General features: G+C 46.6%; 1 protein-coding gene across 4 annotated transcripts in view; it reads left to right on the top strand.

Moving 5' to 3' along the window:
• ANKRD6 (ankyrin repeat domain 6) overlaps positions 1-19,864 on the top strand; it is a 60,773-nt gene that overhangs the window by 25,439 nt on the left and 15,470 nt on the right. For 3 of the 4 annotated variants that reach the window (XM_069488211.1, XM_069488212.1, XM_069488213.1), the window contains exons 2-6: positions 2,785-2,883; positions 10,284-10,382; positions 11,995-12,093; positions 17,449-17,547; positions 19,035-19,133. In XM_069488211.1, the coding sequence (XP_069344312.1) occupies positions 2,785-2,883; positions 10,284-10,382; positions 11,995-12,093; positions 17,449-17,547; positions 19,035-19,133 (495 nt within the window). The remainder of the gene's footprint in view (positions 1-2,784; positions 2,884-10,283; positions 10,383-11,994; positions 12,094-17,448; positions 17,548-19,034; positions 19,134-19,864) is intronic. The other variant, XM_069488214.1, reaches the window with a different exon arrangement.

Raw genomic sequence — 19,864 nt, forward strand, 5'->3', positions numbered from 1 at the left:
ACAGAGGTTGGGAACCCCAGACTGCTTTTCCAAAACGGCAGTGGACAAGCAGATCCGGACTGGCTGGGAGGAAGCCTGACCCTCCAGCCAGAGCCCCTCTGGCTGCCTGCATGATCTGAGATCCGACTCTTCACCCAGATCCATTGGATGTTGAAAATAGCTCCCTGGTCTTTGCTAAGGCACAGGTGTGGGGGTGTCCTCAAGGGTGGGGGCTAAGGACAGCTGGAGGGAAAGGAAACCCATGTTAGATGGTGGACATTACCTCAAACCCTTATTTGGAGCCTGTGAAGTGGGTAGTGGAGGCTGCTCCTGTTTACCGTGAGAAAGCAGGCTTAGCTTAGGCGGCTAAGCACCAAGTCACACAGGTGTGATCAGTCAGAGCCGGGATTTGAACTAGGCCCATCCGGCTCCAATACCTCTGGCATTTCATTTCTCCACAGAGGGACTCTTTGCTGATTTTGGATTAGAAAGGTGCCTAATTTATAGTTTCTAAAGTGCCCTCCCAGATGTGATCCAGTTTGAACGTGTCTTAGTGCATTTGGGCTTCTCTAGCAAGATACCGTCGACTGGGTAGCTTGAACAGCCATTTGTTTCTCACTGTTCTGGAAGCTGGGAATCCCGCGGTCAGAGTGCCAGGAGATCGGGTGTCTGGTGAGGGCCGCTTCCTGGTTCGCAGACGGTTACCTTCTTGCCGTGTCCTCACAGTGGAAAGAAGAAGTAAGCTCTCTCGTGTCTCTCCTTACGAGGGCACTGATCCCATACGAGGGCTCCCCTCTCATGATCTAGTCACCTCCCAAAGGCCCTGCCTCCAAATACCATCACCTTGAGGACCAGGCCTTCAGCATATGAATTTGGGGGGACACAAACACTTGGTCCACAGCAGCATTTCCTCCCCTGCTTCCCGACTATTTGTGTCACTTGGACAAACTGCTCCGCCTTCTTGGGCCTCAACTTCCTTACTAGTAATACCTGGTTGCTGACGAGACTGTTCCCCAGGGCTCCCCTGACCCCAGCACCCAGTGGCTTCTTGGTCTGCGGCCCCCTTTCCAGCAACTTCTCCCCACCACGGTCTATATTTTCCAGTTGCTCAGAAGCATTCGTGTCCCAACGCACTGTGACCTTCCTCGTGGCACACACATCTGTCTCCTCACACCTGTGATGGACTCTCCTGTGTTTCAGAATGCCCTAGAAAACTTTGTGAAGGTCGTTTATTCGATGTCAAGGCGTGAGGTCCTTGACAAGGACATGTGGTGACAGAACTGGGGACCAGGCTCAGCGAGTGGAATCTGGTTGGGTTGCGCTTTGTGATCAGCTGTGGACATTTCATTTACGCAGTCAAGGTTGAGGAGCTCAAGGCTGAGCATCGTCACCAGCAAAGAAAGGTCACTCCTCGTCTCCTCTCAGACTCTGCCTTTTTTATGAAGGCTTTTTATAGCCCACGTTCTCGGGAGTAACTTTGTCCTTAATTAAGAATTCTAATTTTAAAGTGAGCTCTGTCCTCTTTTTTTCCAGAATCCTTCTAGTGCATTTCATGAGTAGAAATTAAGATCTTGAAAGCAGGACACGAGGTCAGGTGAGACGCTGATCCTTAGGGCTGTGCTTCAGCATGGGTGGGGCCGAGGTTAAAGGGTGTTCGGACATTCCTCCACAGTGCAACCTGTGGGAGGAAGCGAAGGGAACACGATGTCTCCTTTAGAATTTGGAGAATTAGGAATTTGGCAAGGCAGGTCTCTGGACAGAAGCTGATTTACACTAAAAAGCGTATTTCTTCTGGATGTCACCTTCAGTGTGGAACCTGGAGCCTGCAGGCTTAGGTCAGTGAGGAGAACGATCTTCTCTGCGACCCTACTCAGGTGTCGAGGACACGTACACACAAATGTGTGCTGCAGACCACTGGAAACAGCCCAGGTGCCCCTCGGCCAAAGAATGGGTAAATAATAAGTAAACTAGAACTACATGTGACAGTATGAAAAAGGTTTCAAAAATATGATGTTGGACAAAAAATGCCAAACAGGATTGAACAGGTTAATACTCTTTATGTAAGGTTTGAAATAAGCAAACAATGTTTATATGGTGCCTATGGCTGCAGACAGGTAGTACAAATATAACGAAAGGCAAAGGAATGATGAATGTTAAATTTGAGAGACGGGGCACTGCTGGGGAGGCAGGGGAGCTGAGACCCGAGTGGTGTTCACAAGGAATGTCAATGGTTTTTCGAATGTTTTCTTGAAATGGTTGGTGGGTATGTGCATTTTAAAATACTACTTATATTTCTGAATGGCTGAAATACTTTGTAATGCTAAAATTGGTTTTTTTAAGAAGAGGGAGAACCTTTCCTAATCAGTTTGATCAGCAGTTTTAGTTATAAGGAGTTACTACCTGGATTTTTCTGGGCCTGATGAACTTGACATTTTGCTCTTCTCCGACCTCTTGTCTACATTGATTGTGGTCACTTTATCGTCCCTTTGTATTAGCACCAGAGAGAAGGCATGAAACCCCTCACTTTGCTACTTGTTAGCTTGATGAGTGGGGAGAAGAGATTAGGCACTAATGGAAATCTTCACATTTTGAGCAAATTTTTGTCATTTATTACAATGTTAATAGCCAAGGTTAACAGAGACAAACTTGAATTCTGGGTAAATCCATAAAAGTCTCCCGCCAAACCAATGGGCAGGAGGGAGTGATCTTCCTAAAGCCACTGTGCAAGACTTGCTCTAGGCCCCCTGACCAAGAGAGTGGTTTTGATGTCTTGTTCTGAAATCAGTGTTTGCTTTGCATTAACAGCATGGCCGGACCCCCCTGCATCTTGCTGCCAATAAGGGCCATCTTTCTGTGGTCCAGATCTTGCTGAAGGCTGGCTGCGACCTCGATGTCCAAGATGATGTGAGTAGAAGCCATCATTCTGTCAGGGGATGGATGGCAGGGGAGCTTGTCTGGCCCGAGATCCACAGCACAAAGTGTGAGCCCCTATGAGGTGGGAGGTAGTAGATGCTCTCCCAGCACTTTTTAGCTGCATCTTGGTCTGTGTGGTGACAAGAACTTCCTCTTGAAGACCTGCCCTGAGACCCATTCTCCGTAGCAAGTTTGGGAGTAAGGGGTGGTTCTCCCATCGTGCCATCATGGTTCATTTTCTATCTATTATCATTCAAGTGCAGAGCCTCCAAGGGCATTTTGCCTGCGTCCTGTCTCAGTATAAAGGAACACACGCACTCCAGTGAGTGTGGGCAAGGCCTGCTAGAAATGTGTGTCAATGCTCAAATTTACCATTGGAGAAAAGGTGGGGCTTAAAAACTTAATTTTTTTCCTTTTCATGCCTTGATTTCTCTTTGTCAGTGTGCATGTAGTTGAAAAGGACCTATTCAAAAAAAAAAAAAAAAAAAAGAAAAAAAAGGACACAGATCTCATTGAATCCAAGAAAAAGGAAGCCTCCAGAAGGAGCTTACTCTGGCACTGTACTGTTATTGAAAGATGGCTACCAACCGACTCAGCCCTGTCCATTCAAATTATCCAGAGAGGGACTCTGATTGGCTCCTCTGGGGTCAATGGCCAATTCTGTGTCTGTTAGCAGTGGCTGGCGTGGGCCCACATAGTACATTGAGTTGCCCTATTGGGTCTTTGCAAAAGGTGAATTCTCTAAAAAGGGATCATATAAATTGTCCTCCAATGAGTTCTTAGGAAAAGGTCCTATGATAATGTGATTGGAAACTATTTTCAGAAATGGTCTCAACTTCTAATTAGTGTGATGTAAGACTCTAAGAAATAAGAACTTATGTGAGGAACTCAGAATCTTGGAGAGTTTGCACTTACCCTAACCTCTTCCAGATTCAACTTTAATAACTGTATATATAGAATGCTATTCAGAATTTCAGACTTTCAGATATACTTTGGGGTATAGTTTGCTAAAGTGCTTCCAGTTTTCTTTGGGTTTCTGTGTAATGTCCTAAAACTTGGCAAACACATTTAGAAGTAAGAAGGACAGCATTTGCAAAAAAAACCAACTAAATATGACATTGTTTTATGCATGTGCAGAAGGCCATCCAGTGTCTATCATAAATCTCTGGTTATCTGGAACCTGTTGGGTCATCTAAGATGTTATTTTCAAAAGATGCTGATTTAGCTTTAAGCTGTTGATTTCTACTTTGGGTCATAATATTTTATTTTTCTGCACTGTAGCCATCACAACTTTCCTCACTGTATCATAGCCTCAGATGACAGGAGCAAAAATACAAGGAGAGAGAAGAGATTCTGACTACAGAAAAGGCAGGACATTGAGTTGCTGGTGCAAACACTTTGGGATGCACCCGTTCTTCTCTTGGAGTAATTGAAACCCTTGCTTGCCACGGTGGCAAGGCCACCGTGTCAGGCATGCTAACCCATTCCAACCCAACACCCCTGCCTCAGGTCCTGAGTATCATTGTGTTCTCATGCAGCAAAAGCCACGCTACTTTCCTAGAACTGCTGCTGTTTACGTTAGGCAAGGCAGGAAGTAAAACAGGCAGGAGTTCTCACAAGGTAGCCAAGATGAGACGTGTTGGCAGAAGGAAAGCCAACTCTACTTTTAGACAGGAACACTTTTATTTATTGGAATTATTTATTTTCTTGCATCTTTTCCTTGCCCTGGACAGACAACACATACATTGCTTCTCCCAGATAAATTAAAACAAAACAAAAGAAGTGTAAAAACAGTTGGGAATAGAAAAGGTAGAACTGACTGTCACTGGTTCTGCATTTGCCCGTGTATGGTCCGGGCCTGGCTTCTGCGTATTTGCCATGCCTGCTGATGATCAGCTTGGAATACATGCAAGAATTTCAGGAAGGAAACTCTTTATGTGTGCTCTTCAAAGAAGCTGGGAGATTAAGTATTGGAAAAACATCATTCCAGAAGGAACCTCTCTTGGATGGTGGGTAGAAATGGAGAATGTTAATGTTGTGAAGAATTTACTCCTAACTTCATATTCTACAGATACTGATCTTTATGGCATGGTAAGGACTGAGAATTAGTTGAAGAATGACCTCCAGTGGCCTGGAGTGGGATTATTATGAATTTCAACCTGTGGAAACCAGTTCTTTAGAATATGCTACTCCAGGAGCAAATTCTCTCTCGCTTCCTGCCAATCCTGTCAACTCTCATTGGAGCGCTGATGCCGTCTCTGATTGGTTCATGAGCAATCACACAGCCCCCACCTCAGACATAGTCCAGGACGTTGTGTCCACAGTAAAAGACATGAAGGAAGAAAAAAATAAGAAAAAACACAGAAGAAAGCATAGGAAGGACCCTAGAAGATCAGAGAGAGAAAAAGAGGTCAGCAACTTGCTTTGCACACCTACCCTGTCTTGAGCTTCCTTACAGCATGTCTGCCTGTGCCACCGGGGGGTGATTCCTCCTGAAGAGGGCACACTCACCCTTGCATGACGGGGGTTTCTTCCACAAGCTTGGCCTTGGAATCTGCCAACACTATGCTCACTCTTTTTCACCATGTAGGAAAGAAAAATGACAGTATTTCCAAACTAAGATTTAGACTTCAGAGGTACCCAAGCTCTTAAAATCCCAACGTGAGAAACACTGATGTATCAGAAACACTGAGAACTGGCAGTTCATGTACTTTTGCAAATGGGTCAGCATGTTCTAAATCAGAGCGCCAAATTGCAAGGTTGGTGGCTCTTCAAGTTTCCAGCTACAGCATTTTTCCTTCTTCTTTGTAGTTAATCATTCAACAGATACTTCTTGGGTGCCTGGAGTGGCTAAGGCACTGTGCTAAGCACTTAGCGTGATGACGCCATAGAGAGGCAGCTTCTGCCCCACAGAGGCCCGTCTTCAGGTCAATTGGCTTCACGGGTTGGAAGCAGCTTGGATTGAGTACAAACAGCCTTGACCATTTGAATTCTGGCCCAACCATGCTACCCGTGAATTAGCTAGTTATCCTGTGCTAGTCTAATCAATATAAAGAGGGAATTAGATGTCATGACACTTGGTACATAGTAGGGGCACAATAAATATTCACTGAATAAATATTGAGTAAATGCTGTTGACAGAGCTCCACATTTCCCAGTATTTTCTTTTCAAAATTTCAGAACTTCAGCCTAGTGTGGTGGCCTCACACCTGTAATCCTAGCACTCTAGGAGGCCGAGGAAGGAGGATCGCTTGAGCTCAGGAGTTTGAGACCAGCCTGAGGAAGAGCAAGACCCCGTCTCTACTAAATATAGAAATATTAGCCAGGCGTAGTGGCTCGCATCTGTAGTCCCAGCTACTCGGGAGGCTGAGGCAGGAGGATCACTTGAGCCCAGGAGTTTGAGGTTGCTGTGAGCTACGATGACACCACAGCATTCTAGCCTGGGTGACAGAGTGAGACTCTGTCTCAAAAAAAAAAAAAAAAAAAGCAACAAACTCAGAATTTCATGGTTGATTTAGATCACATTGTAAGGCTTATGTTAAAGTTACTACTTGGGTCTGTTAGTATATATTGAGGACATATCTTGTTCTTTTCTGTGTCATATTTCAAAAAGGAAATGTTTCAACAGTAAGTTTTATAGGAAGAGTCAATTCACAGGTAACTGGACCCTATTTCAGCTGAGGGTCTCAAGGTGTTAAATTGTTTGTGTTGTGTTCCAGGGAAGATTACTTCTCAGATGATAACCTGAGGCAGCCCTTTGTTGATGTGTTTTGTGTCTCAGAGCCTTCAGTTCTTGCCTTGGTAACTTAGGTGGCTGGCAGGTTTTTAAAAGCCAGAGAAAGCGTATTGCTCAGTGCTCCAGGGCCCTTCCAGCTGGCATAAGTAAGCAAAGCTCATGGTCCGGCAAAGGATGGCTGCTCTGGTGGGGAAAGGCTGCATTCGGCCTGACAGCAGGGTTTATCCCATGAGGAGTCCGGGACCCAGGCCCAGAATGAGGTCTCTGGCTGCGGGGAGCACAGTTGGAGGGGGAGTGGTGGCCCAAAGGTGGGCAGTGTGGCCAGAGGTCCCCCCAGAGGGAGGGACATGCAGGAGACACCTGTGCCAGCAGCTTAGCACAATTTATGTTCTTACTGCAACCTCACAAAAGTCATTAGTTCCCTTTGAGTCTTGATAATCCATCCGGAAATTTTCTCCTGAGGTCTGAACTGAAAGTTAGATTTAGCTGCTTGCCTTGAGCTAAAGTTTCGCTAAAGGAAAGTATCTTGAGAGAAGCAAATATAGTAGATTGATGGTGAAAGCAAATAATAAATTATGGTGCCATGCTGGCTCCAAAGCTGCCTCAATCATGATTTAGTGGGCAGCTTGTGAAACTCGATAAAACATTTGACCTAGACCAAGGCTTAGGTTAGACTGTGCCCTAACCAGCGAAGGCCCTTCGTGCGATCATTTGTACAGCAAGAGTGTGCTCAGGGCTAACGGCTTGGGGCTCACACTTTATAAACAGCACACAAAGAATGGTAAGTTTTGTTATATAAAAAGATGGTTCTGATGGGTCCAAAGAATGCCAGTTAGAGCACCGGCAGTTTGTGCGAATATTAAATATTAATTAGAAATCTGACCAAGCTAGTACTACCCTGAAAGAGTGGGCTGCGATCCCACGGTGCTTGCTGAGAAGGGAGTGCCGTCTTTCTCAGCGGGTCAGTAATAATAAAGTGCACTTGAGGCCCATTTTTGGAAAATCATCACCATTTAGTAGGGAAATGGGATGTCTTGGAAGTCTTATGAAAGTGTTAAAAAGTTAAGACTTGGGGAGTCTCTCATATGATTGCTTGCTTGGGTATCAAGGGTACCTCATCCGGAACTGCTTCCTGAGAGGGCTGAAGTGGCGAACATAGTGCTCAGCCCACCTCCTGCGGCCACTGACCCGGTGGCCCTGTTCTTCTTTTGGCCTTAACAAGGGTCCTCTTTGAATAAGGGGTTGGGAAAGATGGATGGGAAGAAAACCAGTAAGAGGCTAATTTACAATGGGAAGAATAGTTTGAGATTCTGAAGGGAGGGTTGGTGGTGGCAGTGCTGAGGGCAGTGGATGCAATGGGGCTGCATGGCCCGACCCTGTCACTGCAGAAATCCCTGAAACTCTGCAAATGAGCAGTGAGAAAAGATTGAGTCATGACAGTTCCATTTCTAGTATGTCGTCACTGTTCAGACTTTTAATAAGTAGAGGTTTTTCCTGATGCTAAAAGTTATATGTGTTAAATATGAAAGGTTGGAAAATTTTAAAAAGTATAAGGGAGAAAAAAATCTACTTTTGTATTTTTTAAAAATTTATCTATTTATTTATTTTTGAGACAAAGTCTTGCTCTGTTGCCCAGGCTCAAGTGCAGTGGCATAATCAGCTCACTGCATCTTTAAACTCCTGGGCTCAGCCTCCTGAGTAGCTAGGACTACAGGCATGCACCACGCCCGGCTAATTTTTTTTTTTTTTTTTTTTTTTGAGACAGAGTGTCGCTTTGTTGCCCAGGCTAGAGTGAGTGCCGTGGCGTCAGCCTAGCTCACAGCAACCTCAAACGCCTGGGCTTAAGCGATCCTACTGCCTCAGCCTCCCGAGTAGCTGGGACTACAGGCATGCGCCACCATGCCCGGCTAATTTTTTTTTTTTATATATATATTTTAGTTGGCCAGATAATTTCTTTCTATTTTTAGTAGAGATGAGGTCTCGCTCATTGCTCAGGCTGGTCTCGAACTCCTGACCTTGAGCGATCCACCCGCCTCGGCCTCCCAGAGTGCTAGGATTACAGGCGTGAGCCACCGCGCCCGGCCCCGGCTAATTTTTTAAAAAATTTTTTATAGAGGTGGGGTCTTGCTCCGTTGCTCAGGCTGGTCTCAAACTTTTGGCCTCGAGTGATCCTCCCACCTTGACCTCCCAAATTGCTAGGATTACAGGTGTGAGCCACTACTCCCAGCCGCTTGTGGATTTTTAAAGGGAGACTTCTTTAGTTTTAAGAAAGTAAATTTGAGTTTTAATTAGGATTGTTTTTGTGTGTGTGTGATAAAACATACATGAAATTTACCATCTTAATCATATTTAAGTGGGTTCAGTAGCATTAGGTACATTCACATTGCTGGGCAACCATCACCACCATCCATCTTCAGAACTTTTTTTCAGATTAAATGATTTTAATGTGCATTGTTGTTTGTTATAGATCCCAGGGGGGTTAGTAAGTAGAAGCAGCGTGTCATTAAGGTTGTGCTAAGGTAGCAGTGCATCCCTCTTTAAACAACGTGTTTTCTGTCTTCTGTGGTTTCCCTTTCCTCTCTTGGGCTAAGGATCAGGGATGCCCTGGAGTGTCCCCCTGGGGTTCTACCAGGAAACTTCACTTATGCAAAACTCCTACCAACCAAACCATGGACTCTAAGAAGGGAGGGAGGGAGGGATCCTGGGGACCCTCAGCCCCTTCTTTCACAGGTGAGGAACCTGAGACCCAGCCAGGTGACAGGTCCCTCCTAAAGCAGTGCCTACCCCAGGCCTCCTGAACCCCTTGCCTGTGCTCGTTCCTCTCCACCAGAAAATGTCCCCACTCCTCACGATCTCCCCTTCCCAGCCTGGACCACGGGCTCAACTTGATTTGCCTCAACTTGCCGAGTCCGTGTCAGATCAAATGTGCTCAGAGACTTCAGAGCACTCTCTTGTTACAGTCTTGACCCTCTTACCTCTGGGAGTGTTTCGTCCTCCTCTCAACTGCAGTTAGGAAAAGAGTCAAGTTCCCTTTGGCGCCTAAAGGAGAAAACGGTCACTAGTCCTGGGAAATCTGATCACAGAGAGAAGGGGTCAGAATGCAGCGTAAATCAGTGAGGATGTTGTCATGAAATACCAGAAGAGGCTTCTTAGAAATAAGCAGTGATGGGCTGCGGGCTCTCAGTCCTCTGACGAAAGAGCAAAACCTTACATTGCTCTTGGGTAGCACAAGTCAATGAACAAGTTACATGCCTGTCATCAAATCATGAGTGCTACTAAGTGACATAGCTGGGTAGTGACTCTACAAGCCAGGAACTCAGGGCCTCCGTATGTAGTAAAGATTCCAGGCATTACTGGTTTAATTGCATAGCACTTGCAGTCTGGCCCTCAGACCTGCTCTTCATACCTGTGACAGTCACATCCCCTGGGGTGGCAGGAGAAGGCGTGAGATCATTCAGAGATCAGCTCTGTGGCTGAGGGCCACGTAGGTTTGTGAACAAGATTGCTTTGCTGGTGTGCATTGTCTACTAACAAGACCACAAAGCCCGCCTTGCCTGTGGTCACCAGGCCCTGCTGCGGATACCCTCCTACTCCACATGGGGACGAGAGGGGTCCTTGGGCTGATCACTATTTCTGCCTTTGTGCCACTTTGTAGGGAGACCAGACTGCCTTGCACCGAGCCACGGTGGTGGGGAACACGGAGATCATCGCGGCGCTCATCCAGGAGGGCTGTGCCCTGGACAGACAGGACAAGGTGAAGTGGGGCGCTCAGCTTGCTCACTGCCCAAGGCGAGGGATGCAGCCGGCCGGGAGGAGCTGGAGGACCCTGCTCCAAAAGCTTTTGAGTGCTCAATATGTGATCTTTTCTACGTCTTACCACTCGTGACTTAACATGATGATATTAAGTTTCCTTTGAAAGAGTATCTGGTATCCCAGACAATTATATTTTTAAAAAAAATTCTTTCCCCTGTTCTTTGGCACCAATAACAACCACATAAATCTAAATGATAAAGAAAAAACCGCTAGAAATAAGGACCTATGGAGCCTGGATGCGGGTGGAGAAGGGATGTGTCCTCAGACCTTCTGTTTTCTTTTTGGTTTAAGTGCAATTCAGCCTCTGCTTATATTTTTAAAACAACTTTTCATTAAAGTATAATATGCATACTGAAAAGTGCAAAATCATAAGCTTGCAGCTCGATGAGTGTCATTGGCTGAACACACCTGTGTGAGGACCCAGGGCAAGAAACAGCATATTCTCCACACCCAGAACCTCCCCGCACCTCACGCCCTCTTCTGGTCAGTCCCCCCTTCCCTGTTGCTTCCTGCTGCTGCCGTGGGTCTCTCTGCCCGGGCCACACATAGCTGATACCATTGCCAGCACCGCCCGGCCCCCTGACCTTTGGGACCCTCGACTTTCCCTTGAGGGTGTCAGCAGCATTAGGCCTTGTCTCTTCTGTGCATATTTCAAGCTCTTTCCAGAAGTACAGGTGTGGTTGAGTAAAAGCCGAAGCCAGAGCCTGGGTGCGCTTGCAGAATGCACCTACACTGGCCCCAGCTGACTGACCTCCCAGAACCCTGGCCTGGAACAGCGGGACGGCCGGGGGTGGGGGGGGGCTCTACCTCCCCTCGCCATGCTCCTCCCCCTCTGCCCCACCCCACTCAATTCATTGCATTTAATATTTCTTTTTAAAAAATAATAAGTTGAGCAAATATGAGCTGTATTTGTTAATTGGTCTTTATTAAAGAGCTACACTTTGAGGACATTTGTTTATCTTACTTCCAAATCATTGTTTCCTCAGTGCCTGCTCATTAGTTGTTTGAGGCCCTGAGCCTTTTGGATTAAGCTGGATGAGATTAAATTTTGATGAAAAAAGTCAGGGGAGAGCTAGCTATCGTGCCCTTGGAACTTGTGAGGCTGCCTTCTTCCTTTGCCCGGTCATGGCAGGGTTTCTCTGGTGCCAGGAGCAGCGCAGACCCTGAGGGGTGGGGGTGGGAAGGAACAGACAGCATGCTGTCCTGATGTCGCTTACTGTAAACAGGAGCTCACAGAAATGCGGGTGGGCCTTGGAGTCTTCCTCACCTGGGGTTCCCAGAGAGACTTAGCCCTAATGCCTAAGGCATCCATTGGACATCATGAATTCATTTTTCTTTTATGCATCTAGAATGAATCTTTTTATGTACCATTCCTGGGAGAATGGGGAAATGACCACTCAAATCATTTTCTGCGCTCCGTGGTCCAGATGAGGAACCCTGCTTGAGAAAGGCCCTGGGGTGTACCGTAAAAATCCCCTGTGATGCTCAGTTACTGATTACAACGAGAAGAATTAGGCCTGGGGTAATGTGCTTCTCCCTCCTGTGTCCCTTAGGACGGGAATACGGCCCTGCATGAAGCATCCTGGCACGGTTTCAGCCAGTCAGTCAAGCTGCTTGTTAAAGCGGGAGCCAACGTGCTTGCCAGGAACAAGGTGAGGCCCGGCAGGCACTAGAACGCCTCGTTCGCAGGTGAGGACGGCTGTGGGTTTCCCTCCCTGTGGGAGCCGCCTCTCCGTGAGCAGAGGGAGAGCACAGAGGGTCACGTGGAAGCTGGCAAGGTCGATTCTACCCAGAAGTTTGATTTGCAGAGAAGGCTAGAAGCAGATGGACGTTCTAGGTCAGGAACGAGCCTACCAATAGCACTAAAACCCCACTGGTGTGAGAGGCCACCCTGACTGCTGCTGGGAACCCACATCAGATTACCGTCCCCATCGTTTTGACACTACTGAAAAAGTACAGCACTAGGGAGTGGATTTTTTTAAATAGCAAAAGAACTTTTTTTTTTTTTTTTTTTTTTGAGACAGTCTCGCTCTGTTGCCCTGGCTAGAGTGCCATGGTGTCAGCCTAGCTCACAGCAACCTCAGACTCCTGGACTTAAGCAATCCTACTGCCTCAGCCTCCCGAGTAGCTGGGACTACAAGCATGTACCACCATGCCTGGCTAATTTTTTCTATGTATGTTTTTAGTTGTCCACATAATTTCTTTCTATTTTTAGTAGAGACAGGGGTCTCACTCTTGCTCAGGCTGGTCTCGAACTCCTGACCTCAAGTGATCCACCTGCCTTGGCCTCCCAGAGTGCTAGGATTACAGACGTGAGCCACCGCGCCCGGCCACCATTCTTTCTTATAGCTGAGTAGTACTCCATGGTATACATATGCCACATTTTATTAATCCATTCATGCTGAGGGTCTTTCTAATATCAATAACTTTTAGAACTTTTTCTCTCCTTTTTTTTATCTGAAAAATTGCCCACTAAAATGCTAAAACCCAATATTAGCAAGAGTGCGGGGAAGTGGGCTCACTCTCTGATACTGCTGGGAGAAGTGTGACAGGAACAACCACCTTTGGGAGGCAACTTGGCAAAACAAATCAAGAGCCTTAAAAATGGTCCTATCTTTTTGCCCAATAACTATCCTTCTTGGACTCTTCTAAAAAAGCAATAAAACATGTTTGTAAAAATTTACCCATAAGGATGTTCATGATAGCAGTAGTTATAACATTAAAAAAATGTGGGGAGGGGGATTTAAAATTGTTCATTCATTCATATAATAGTATATAATTAATATTAAAAGCATAATTTTGAAGATAATGCTCTTGATTTGTTAAAGAACATGACAAAGGGATATAAAATCATATATACTACATGTCCCAATGCCTAATATAAATGTATATATTATTATAAAAAATGTAAGCATGGAAGGATAGCACCAGAATGGTAACAGTGGTTATCTCTGGGGATCGAGGCTATGATTTATTTTTATTTTGTTTTTATTAGTTTTGCACCGTTCCCAAATTTTCCAAACGAATAGATTATTTCTTTTACAGTTAGGAGAAGAGGCATATTTTATGTTAAAAATAACAAAGCATTGTCAGTACCTGTGGGATGTTTGCAGTAGAGGTAGGAAGGGACTACGGAAGGGCTCTTTTCTGTCCTTGGATGGCCAGGCTGGGTCTGTAGCAAGGGATGGGCTGGACCCGAGGGTTTCCCACAATGCAGAGGGTTTCCCCACATTGCACCTGTGCAGTTGGCATCAGGGGGTGCAGGGGTGGCTTCATCTGGTAGTGGTGGGGTAGCGAATCAGCCATGCTAGAATGGGACTCTAGGAGGCAGCCGTAGTAGCCTCCCTAACACACACACACACACACACACACACACACTCGCGCGCGCGCACAGTGTGTACAATTTTGTGTCCAAGTCGGATCTGAAACAATGGCATCTCTAGCTTACAACACCTACGCACAAGATCTTCAATAGCAATGTCAGGCAAAAGATGTAATATTAAACAATCTATTAGAAATATGCTCCATCATGAAGTGACTTCTCTGGAGCTTGCACGCTGCAGAAAATAGAAATGAAAGCTTGAACCTCCTCAGTGAACGTAATCTGCATGGGGAGCAAGAGGACCCATGTCGGTGGCTTTGACCCCCTGTGAAATCTCCTGGCTCTCACTGCTTTTCCACTGGCTCATTGAAGAGTATGGTGAAGCCATCCCTGTGCTCATGGAGACAGGAAAAGAGTAATAATGTTTCTTTTCCTTCTCTTCCTGCCGTCTCCCCTCTCCAGTCCCTCATCACTTCTTAGGATGTTTCCTTCAAGTATGACCCTGTCCCTCTCTTTTCATGCTCATTCTTAAGTGTCCCTGGGTTATTTCAAAAGCCTCAACGTAGACTGACTGGCTGGAGTCTAGTCCCTTCTCTATCCTGCTCTTCCTCTGCTCAGGAACTTTCCAGTAAAGCCCCCCTGCCTGACGTCGTCTGGAGGCCTCTCCCAGCCCACACCAGAGCTCTTCCCTGCCCCTTTCTCAGCATGCGCCTCTGTCACTCTCAGAGTGGGGCTCACCATCTCCTCGTGCCCACGCTCTCAGGGGTAGCGTATTCCTCCTTTCTGCCCATGGACCCCAACCCAGGCCCCCAGGGCCTCTCGCTCCCTAAAGGAACATCATGTTGTTTCTGCAGCTCTCTCGGCGCTGCACGCAGCTTTGTGCTGTCATTTATGGGTTGTTTCTTATGGTTCCCTCATGGGCCAAAGCTTGGGGGAAAAAAGCAAGCTATGCGTCGTGATATTGCAGTAGTGCGCGGCTCACCGCTTGGCGGGCTGGCGACTGCTCCATTTCTTCAAAGTGCTACATGGTCTGGAACCTGAGTTGGTGTGTAATTACATTTTCTTTTTATACCAACTCTGAGAAATAAATGGTCCCAATGAATGGATAAGTGAGTTTAAGGTGGGAGCCAGTAGAATACTTGACTAAGACAGGATTCACGTGTGACACAATTAGGGCCATAAACTGGCCCAGCTCTGTCAGTTCCACCATCCTGCCTCCTGTCCCATGGAGGGCCCCAAAATATTGTGGATAAGCCTTGGGAAGGGCAGGTCAGGTAACTCGTGCCATCTCAGAAGAGAGACTTCTACGTCCTGCACCAGCCACAGCCTCTAGGGAAGCCTTTAGAAAGATCCTTCTTATTCAGCAAATGTAGCTGCTCCTGTCTGGGAAACGTGGATCCCTATTCAGAATAGGGAAAAAATGCCTGCTGCATTCATCTACCCTAGGTCACCTTTTTTAATGTTAGATTTTGAGTATAATTTACATGCATAAAGTTCATCTTTCTTACGTATGGAATCATATTCTATGAATTTTGACAAATGTATACAGTTGTGTAACCATCACCACCAGATACAGAATGTTTCCATCACCCCAAAAAGTTCTTTAGTCACCATCTCCCAGCACAGGCAACCACAAATCTATTTTGCCTTCTCAAAAATGCCATGTAAATCAGTGGTCTCCAACCTTTTTGGCACCAGGGACTGGTTTTATGGAAGACAGTTTTTCCACGATGGAGGGGTGGGGATGGGGAGGTGGAGCTCAGACCATGATGCGACCCCATTCCTAAGAGTCCACGGACTGGTACCGGTCCACAGCCCAGAGGTTGGGGACTGCAGATGTAAATGGAATCATACAGTATGTAGTCTTTTGTGTCTGACTTCTTTTACTTAACATAATGTTTTTAAGATCGGTTTGTGTTGCATATATGAATAGTTCGCTCCTTTTTATCGCTGAGTAGTATTCCCTTATATGGATCTACCACAATATGTTTATCCAAACTTGTGGTCTTCCACTTTCTTGATCCAAATGCTCTTCTACATAACTGATGTTTTCTTACTGGCAAAATCATCTTTGGTATCCTTCTAGGACCACCAGCTTTCTTTTATTTCACTCATTTATTCAGGACATATATAATGACTGCCACGAAGCCGACAACTTGGAGACCACTTGGGAACAGAGTGTTTGAAACGTGGGCAGATCTCTTGTTGGGAACTAAGCTAGCAGTGGCTCTCCACCTGGCTGCACGTCGCACTCTCCTGGAAGACTTTAAGCAAAAACACAAAAAAGAAAAGAAAGAAAAAGAATCACACTTAAGAAAAACCCTGAAGACCAGGCCTAGAGTGACTGCCTGTCCCGGTTTGCCCCGGGCTGAGGGGTTTTCGGGAATGTAGGACTTTCAGTGTTAAAACTGGGACAGCCCAGACCCCCACCCCCAAGACCAAGTGAATGCAGGGCCCTAGAAGGGCTGCAGCTGTGACTGATGTTTCTTAACAGCCCCCAGGCGATTCTAAGGTGCAGCCAACGGGTGAGAACCAGTGAGCTCACTAAACCCTCAGGCTTACAATCCTCCACAGTCCTGGAGGTAACAGTAGGAAAAAGATCCGCCCAGGCCAGTTAGAGCTAAGGTTATGAGAAGAGGTAAGTGAGCTGGCCACATGCGGTCTTCCTCCATTAAGAAAACAAAACACGTCATTTCTCTTATTGAAAGATGGAGAACCTAACACCCTGGAGTGTCTGCAGCCAGTGCTGTGAGAGGCGGCGGTGGGAGGGAACTAGGGGAGGGGAGAGCGGGAGCGGCTCTGAGCCCTGGCAGCTGCAGGCCCAGCAGCGTCGAGCTCTGCGGAACACACTGAGCTGTGCGTGTGACCTCAGTGCTTGCAGGCTCTCGGACAACGCGAGATCTCCTGTCATGCTGCCCCCTTTTCTTGTTACTTTTCTAGGGTTTATCAGTGGCCTTGCGGGCCCTACTCTCATAGACTCAAAAATTCTGTTCACATCATGCATTTTTCCTGCAAGATTGCTGTGGACGTTATTCTGACCCTTGGTTGTCGCCGTGACGTGGCATGTTGAAGGTAGAGGCCAAAAAGCAAAAGGGTCTCAATCCGTATGCTAAGTGACAGGTGCAACTGTGTTGCCTGCTAAGTGGGGCACCTTGTTCATGGTTCAATTTTTTTAATTTCAAAATATTAAGGGGGTACAAATGTGTTCGGTTACACGGATCATTTTGTAATGCTTGAGTCACGACTATAGGTGTGTCCGTCACACAAATAGTCTTCATTGTACCCATTAGGTAGGTCTTTGCCCCTACCCCTCCTCCCTATAGTTCACATTTTGATGTTTCAAGAAACATACAAGAATGGATTCGAAATAATCCTCCATTGCACAGGTAAGGAATTCAAAGCTGAGCATTTGAAGGGCCTTGCCCGGTGGCTTTCAACTAGTAAGTGGCAGAGCCAGGACTTGGAACCAAAGTTTTATGATATGCAGGACTCTTCTGCCTGTTTGGATTCCAAATTAAATGTTCTTGCCTCTGAAGCACCCCTGCTGGGACCGCTGATCAGGAGGCAGAGACCGTGAGCGTTGACTTTTTTCCTCCTGAGTAAGTATTGCCCTTCTGCAGGGTGTATAGGTTTGTGCAGAAGCGGGTTACTAACATGTCCTCCCTTCTCTCTGCCTATTTCCAAGGCGGGAAACACAGCTTTGCACCTGGCCTGCCAGAACAGCCACTCCCAGAGCACGCGCGTCCTCCTGCTGGGCGGGTCCCGTGCCGACCTCAAAAATAATGTGGGTGAACAAAACTGGCTTCCCTGTCCCCGTGTTCCCCTGTCCCCCTCTTCTCCATCTCCCCCTCTCCCTCTCTTTCTCATCACTCCAGATAACCCCCACAGCATATTTGAGTATTAACATCTATTATAGAATTTAAAATATAAAAAGTATTTGAGGACTATCTCTAAAGTATTCATTTTTTGCTAATTTCCTAAGGGGTCATTTAGGTGCATGAGAAGAGAAATCAAAAGACTTGGAAATACTGTTTTTCTCCCATCCTTTTCCCTTCGCTCCTCAACTTTGGTTCATTTTATCATTTCTTAACTGTGTGTGTCTGGCCAGTGGCAGTCTAGGAAGCCTGTTAAATGTTCTAAGAAAGTCTCTACCCATGTAGAGTGTTGTATTATTATTATCAGCAAAAATGGGGCGATGCCGTTTACAGGGGCGGTCCTGCGAGGCCCCCGCCCAGTGTCTGCAGAGGGCGGGCCCTATTGACGGCTGAGGCATCCTTGGCACGAGCTGACCCGAAGGGTGGCAGGAGTATCCCTCCTTCCTCCCCAGCAATCTGTATGTCCTCTGTAAATCCCATGCCTTAGCCACTTTGGCAAGAAAATCTGGGGCTTCTCTCAAAAGTGGCTTCAGCTGGGAGTCTCCCTGTTTGAGGACAGGCTCATCTAAGACTATTCTAGAATGTTCTAAACCTCAGCTTTAAGCTTGGCTCCTTCTTAATCCAGGGGAGAAAGTGGAGCTGAATCGTTGCCATTCTGTAGACAGAGCTAGAATGAAAACTTCAAGAGGACACTGAGGGACATCACCACTTTCTGTCTCCAGTTTTGTTGTGTCTCTGGGAGCAGAATTCCCTCCGTGCCTGCTATGGAAGGTGCTGGCCCTGACTTTCTCTGAATGCCCTTTTTTGCTCCCATGATTATTTCCTCATCAGCTTCCCAGGCTACTTTGCTTTCTATGGGATTTTGGAGTCCTACCGAAATGGGATGCTTTTGAATTTTGAGAGACACATGTGCTCTTAAAATTTGACAACTTGGCCTGCTGCCTGTCCTCTCAGCCACAGTGGATCTGTGGGGAGAGAGGCTCATTTCCAAAGCAGTGCTGTTGGCCTTAGTTCACATTACTCCAGGCCCTTCGGGTTGTAGGGGAGGCCAGGGCCAGTGGAGCCTTATAGGGTGCTGGGTAAGCAGATCTGCCCCCCTTACCCTTTCTGAAGGTCCGAGGGGACCAGACATCTAGTTTCATAACCATGAAAGCAGAAGAGTCTGTTTGGCCACGTGGTGGTTCTGCGCAGGCAGAAAACAAGCAGAGCCGCCCGCAGTAGCAAAGGACTGCAAGTCTGGGAGTGGAATGTCAATGTTAAAAGAGATGCTTATAATTCAGATCAACATCCCCTAAAGACTATATGATTGTCTGCCAGCTTTGAAATGATACTTTGTTTTTATTTTTCTGTTTTGTAACTGTTCAGACTGTGCTTAGAGTTTGATTTCTGTCCGCAGGCAGGCGACACCTGTTTGCACGTGGCTGCGCGCTATAATCACTTGTCCATCATTAGGCTGCTCCTCAGTGCTTTCTGTTCTGTCCATGAAAAGAACCAGGTCAGTGCATGTATCCTCCTCATGGCCGCCAGCACCCTCCCACAGGGCCACCTGACAGGTGTGTGAGCGCAAACGGGAGCAGAGGCTGCTGGGAAGTGCTGCCCTCTGACCCCTCTGGGACTCCGCCAGCGCTGGTCTTTGCATGGGTATCCCACTGAGCTCCAGTGGCCCCGGTTTATCTGGCCTCCTAGAGAAAGCACCCTTATCATTCCCGTGCATATCACCACATTTGCACGTTGAACATTTTGTGGAGATCCTCGGGCGGGTTTTGTTTTTAATATGATTTTAAAAAGGAAACCCGCAAGGAAGAGTGTGGCTTGGTAAAGAAGCAAGGGAATTAGGAGCTCACGACTCCCTGAGTTCTGCTCCTTGCACTGCCACTTACTTTTATTTGAGCCAGCAGAGTCTCATTTCTGTAAAATTAGGTACACGATCTGTAGCTGTGCCATGTAATGGGGTTTTGAAATAAAGCGGTGATTATTACAGTCTTCCATGGACACGTGCATGCTTTTCCGTAGTCATTTGGATTTAAAAAAATAGATTGTCTTGGGATATATTGATGTCTAAGTGGTACATCGTTTGGCTATTCTGAGTCGGGGTGCATAAATCTGAAATTTTTGAAAAAAATCAGATCATGATTCGGATAAAATATACGGTGGTCTCTGACCTGGCTGCACATGGAATTAAAAATACCACTCCTGGATCCTGCTCCAGTTTAAAAGCGCCAGAGC

The sequence above is a fragment of the Eulemur rufifrons genome, chromosome 15 (assembly GCF_041146395.1).
Source record: "Eulemur rufifrons isolate Redbay chromosome 15, OSU_ERuf_1, whole genome shotgun sequence".
NCBI lineage: Eukaryota > Metazoa > Chordata > Mammalia > Primates > Lemuridae > Eulemur > Eulemur rufifrons.